Source organism: Aythya marila, assembly GCF_965140915.1.
Source record: "Aythya marila genome assembly, chromosome: 7".
Taxonomy (NCBI): Eukaryota; Metazoa; Chordata; class Aves; order Anseriformes; family Anatidae; genus Aythya; species Aythya marila.
The window spans coordinates 7,302,335-7,307,911 of record NC_139048.1 but is presented as its reverse complement, the minus strand read 5'-3'; the positions used below and the strand labels follow the sequence as shown (position 1 = coordinate 7,307,911).

Genomic DNA, 5,577 nt, shown 5'->3' with positions numbered 1-5,577 from the left:
TTCTTTTCCCAGAAGCCCATTACTTCCAGCTGAAACCAAGATAACTGAACAGTGACTACAGTTTGAAAATACTACAAAATTCTGTGCTGTATTTACAAGTTGACCAAACAAATACTTCTGTGTTAACTTCAAAACTAAATGTTTGTTTTGAGAAAGTAGAGATCTCTCTCCACACAAAGAGTAAGCTATTGACAAACAGTAAAAAAAACACATTTTACAAAAAACAAAGGCCTTGACTGTTATGCTGCTCCAGCCCCTCCCCACCCCCCCCGCACAACCTCAATGCTGCTCTTAGATCTAGCCTACAAGGGAAATTTTGCTCCAGTTCGAGCTAGCTATCAATACAAGTGCATTAGTGCAAACCCCAAATGTAGGGCACAAAGCTGTAATTTGCATCAATAGGAAGCCTGCTTCAGTCTGAGGCAGGGAATAACAAGTCAACTTCACAAGGTCTGGGAAACTTGTCAGTAGTCTTTTTAATAAGCAACAGTGAAAAGATAAATAAATAATTTATATCGTAGGTAACAAATAGCTTAAAAGAATTTTTTAAAACTTCTGGTTTGGAATCATTTGAAAATTTGAACATATAATACAGCAATAGTAATTTGAGGAAAAATACATATATAAAATGTTGCATTTAAAATTCAATGTAACAGATACATAAGTGAAAAATTAACCACCAAAACCACCGCTGCCCTCCAGAAAGCAAGGTATCAAATAAGGAGACAAATTTCCCTAAGTTTAGGAATTAAACATATTCAGTAATTAGATCAAATCCAAGATTTTCTTAGCAAACATGCAAAAACACCAAAAAAGATGTGAAACTACCACATTCGTTACTATCATTTTATTTTCAGGAAAAGCACCAGACAACTGCATGCAGAGCCAAACTAACAAACTCTGAACATTCATCCTCCAATACTATCAATGTTTCAAATCATTAAATAAAAAATAACCCAAGTGCATTCAGGTATGAGACCGCCCGATTTTCAGTTACACTGATCTTCCTTAGGTAAATCCCTGATTACATTTGTTTGTTCATTATAAAAGAATGCGATACCACGTTGGATTTAAAAAGAAACTACAATGGCAAGTGAACTGGCAGTGCAGCAGATCAGTTAGGTACCTATCTCACTGTCCTCATAGGGAATAAGTGCTGAGGGAAAGCGGGATTTGTGTTACCAATACAGAAATCCAGAGCGTTACCGAATGAAGATCTTAATGCCACCACTCTGTACTAGGTTCAAAGCAAAGGCATCTTTATTTATGCTACTGGGTTTTACCTGGGAGTTCTCAAAAACGTTGATTCCAAATAACTTGCAACCCTTGAATGACTGAATCCCAAACATAGTCCACACTCACGGGAGCCTAGGATAACTTACTTTTTGCAGCAGCACATGCAGATTCCAGCTGCATCAGTACCAAACTGCTACATAAGACAAAATAAAATAAAATAATTAAAAAAAAAAAGGAGATAAATCCTCCTTTGAAGAGCTGCTAATCCAAATGAGAGCACCAGTCTCTATCTGCCGTTGACCAGAAGTCTTGGTACCAAAGAGACATGCCGCACTGCCTCTGCTTTTCAGTCTGTGGGCTAGCTCTCTACTGGGGAAACTGAAACAGAAGTGTTATGCTTGTGCTTTCAATTTCATCAAAGTGGCCTGTGTGGAGAAGGCAGTAAGGAGATCCACAAGACCTTGTTTTAGGTAGGTATCAAAGTGTTCTTAAAGCAATGAGTCTAAAACCTGTTTGTTTTTGTTTGTTTTTTCTTTAGTAATACCCCTATACTAAAGCTGAGTGTAATCACCTTCATAAGGTCTAACCCAAAGCCAGTTCAAGAGGGATGCAAGGGGCTCCCAGCAAGCTTTGGAATGGTCCTTTAACGAAGGATCTTCTCAATAAAAGAATAATTAAAAAAAGCCTTTTCAAACACAGTTTTAAGAAAAAGGAAGGTAACGGTCAATATCTAGGAAAACATTAACCATACCTGCAAAACTAAAGTGGGAAAGGGATTTTGAGTGATACATAGTTGTTTAACACTAATGCTTGTAACAAAACTGCATACAAAAGACCATTTCAACCTGCATTACTGCAAACTTCGGAGTACAGACTGTAGCCCCTAGTAACACACCTAAGCAATTTACATGTCCAGATAATGATTCCCAAAAGTTACGGCGTTTTTCAGAACAGGTTTCAACAGTTAGAACTGTCGTCTATCTCTTTCATTTTCTCTATGTTAGTTTCTTTAGGCAGTGGCTTGCTTTTTTCTTCTCTCGTTTTGTTCTGATGCGGTGTGTTTTCAGACATCCGATCCCCACTGGTGGCAACAGGATCTAAAACTACAATGGATTCTGTCCCTTTTTCACTACTAGAAGCTTTTCTTGTAGACTCCGTGTGACTAGTCGATCTAAAGGAAAAAGAATAAATACATGAATACAGGTAACACTTCACGTATTTAGGAAAAACAATATAAATATACAGAAAAGCATTTCTCTTAACAGTAGTATATGTGACCAGAATAGGTCTACCAGACTAGTGAACAGGTTATAAATCTATTACACATTACAGCCCCTACGCACAGGTAGCAGTGCACAAAATGCAACAGTCACATTTCCTGAATCAATGAAGCCAGCCCTGTAAGATATTTAACAGGAGAAACAAACTTAGACTATGAAAGAATAATTTTAAAGATAATCTTAAGAATTTCTTTTCACTCCACTGGATTTAGGTTGCCCAAGTCCAGCACAGCAGTCACACCCAGAGAAAACGCTACCAGTTTCTGTCACCTAGAGGCTACTGGTCCTGGAAGGAGAACACGGCTTCTTCTCCATGCCTGCAACCCTGAGCAGTTTGCACCCTACTGCACAACGGGGAGCTGGTGGCACCATAACAACGTTTTCTGCTGCAGCTCAGCACCAGCAGGCTGCCAGTGGTCTCACTGGGAGCGAGCGCAAACCAGTTCTGAAAGTTCACCACTGGATTTGCTGAAGTACAGAGGGGCTTTAGACCTACGCTCCCTACTTCAGAACGGGGCTGTGTCTCGATTGCTTACAGCACAGGTTGTTGCAGAGGAAAAGCCCTCTGAGCGAGGAAGGAAAGGTCAGAGCCACCAGGGTTATTTCTCGAGGCTGGCACAAACACAAAAAGCACTTGTTTATATTCAAAAGCTTCGTACTAGCGTTGAAAATGTGCGGGTAAACCCTTAGATTAGCTAGAAGACACCTGCACAGAGCAAGGCAAACACGGGGAAAGCCTGACCTGAACGTGTCACAAGCCAGGGTGTTCCCCTGCCACCTTCAGGCTGCCCTCAGGACCCACCTTGCCATCGGGCTGGCAGGCAGCTTACACGGGGGCGTAAAGCTGCCCCTGCCCATGGTTTCAGGGCACGTTGGCCCTGTGTTCCTGTGGGCACGTAACCAGACATGCTTGGAGAGACTCCGCAGGGCAGTGACACCTGCACGCTCAGCACCTCTTCAGGCAGGCAGAGCCTTACGTCTGCACTGACACGGCCACAGCCACCGAAACAGAGAGGAGCAGAAACCTTAGCACAGAAAGGTCCTACACGGGCATGTGGTTCAGCTCTCACGGGAAGCCAAACTGAACAGATGCTGAATGCAACTGTATTTAGTAGTTCAGAGGCTTTTTTTTTTGTTTTATTATTATTTTTCATGCTTACTCATAAGGAATGGCCTTCCATACCGCTAAGGTAACACTCTTGAAAGGAAAAAGTAGAATCAACTGGAGGCCAAAGAAAGAAATTCATCTAGTGGATCCATCTGCTGTGAACTGCCCTTTATTGTGACGGTCTTTGTCCTAGAGGAAACGAGGAAGAGAAAAGAGGTCACCCCACTCAACAACTGGAGCATGGGGTTGAGAGTGTGCTGGCTCTCTCTACCTGAGTGGGGGAGAGTAAATGTACAGGTTAAAAATAAGTAAACGATCAGAGAAACCACAGTTGTTGCACTTGCCATTTCAGGAAGAATTTACTCAGTTTGCTGCTGAGATGTACTGGATGTATCAAATGAAATTCCACGTTCAAGCTTTAATTACAAGAATTGTCTCTTAACATTAGAACTTCGGTATAAGTTAATTAATTCAGAAATTGGCGCTAATAGATACAGTTTCAGGCTCATTTGATTATCATCAGAAGCTAGTGATTTCATAAGGCAAATAATGCTTATTTTATGCAAAAGTTGCCAATCATTCCGGAAAATACAAGGTGGAGTATTTTGAATGTTACAGCAAATTAAACTTTTTAAAGCAGTGTAACCAGAAGAGGGTTATTTTAAAAAGTGCTACCTCTGAAAAGCTGATTGCCCAACACTATAAAAATGGTCAAAGCCATAAATGCCAAGTTCATTTTTATTTCACTTTGGAGGTAACTATCTTTCAAATCCCAACAGCTGGACTATTTAATACAATCTGGTGAATCAAAGTATAATTCTTCACTGGGCTCACAGTGGGGAGTCTGCATTAGTGTATGGCAGCATTCCAACAACTGATGCACAGCCAAACGCTCTGAAGTCTGTTTCATTTATAACAAAAATGGATAAAACGGCAATCATATTTACCACCTTCAAAGGACAGAAAAATGAAAGATGTCGATATAAAGTAGTTTAATGGAGAAAACCAGTGATTAAATCAGCATTTCAAGCATAAAAATAAGAATTACTATTCAGACTTGGTTGTACTAGCATTCCCTTCTTCAAATCCTTTACACTGGTGCAGCACCAGCCTGACAGTGCTCCTGTTAGAGCTGAGGTATTGTTAAAATTATTAACCCTATTTATCAGGTATTCATAGCTCCTTTTCTATACTTGTCAAGAGCAGAATGCAGGCATAATAAAGTTTCAGTGCAAGAATGAACATAATTTTGGAGCCCTCTTTCAAAAAAACTGGTTTTGCTGCTACAAATTAAGCTTGCAAAAGCAATTAGTATGGACGGAGTTAGCCACAGTGCTGAACAATTACAAATTTGTCCAGCCAAGGTAGCTCTATCGAGCTCTATACAAAACTCTTCCCTCATTAAGATTGTTAACGTTGTTATCAGTACTCCTGCTACTTGTCCAACTAGAGATTTAAGCCAGAAACTGAGATCCTGGTTTTATCGTACTCCTTCATACATAAAAACATATGCAGGCTTACAAACAATTATGACTAAATACAAAATTCTGTACTGTGAAGTCCAGATTTGGATAATAAATGCATTTGAGATAACTGTATAGGATATGCATGGTCCCATGCAGCTTTGAGAAGGACTGCTTGTGATGTAAGAGTATCAAAAGCATTATTTTCCATTCATACAGTTACAGAAGATGTAAAAATAAAGGGTTATGACCAATGGGCTATCTGTGAACTGGTGCTGCTGTGCCTTTTGTAAATAATTTATAGCAGAACAAAAGGGCAAACTAAGGATTGGATTGTCAACTGAGACCTGGATTTCCTTTGTTTCCTCAGGTTCGTATTATAACCTTAGTGTTATTTAACCTTGCTTGGTGCTCTGCTCATGAAATCATTGAACGTATTTCCATCAGAAACCAGAACTTCATATAAATATCAGCAACGTTTTTTGAACGA

General features: G+C 39.9%; 1 protein-coding gene across 3 annotated transcripts in view; it reads right to left on the bottom strand.

Annotated features, from left to right (window-relative positions):
- Window positions 1-280: 280 nt before the first annotated feature.
- SHTN1 (shootin 1) overlaps window positions 281-5,577 on the bottom strand; it is a 59,754-nt gene continuing 54,457 nt past the window's right edge. For all 3 annotated transcript variants that reach the window (XM_082764294.1, XM_082764295.1, XM_082764296.1), the window contains one exon: window positions 281-2,407. In XM_082764294.1, the coding sequence (XP_082620420.1) occupies window positions 2,194-2,407 (214 nt within the window). In that variant the 3' untranslated portion in view covers window positions 281-2,193. The remainder of the gene's footprint in view (window positions 2,408-5,577) is intronic.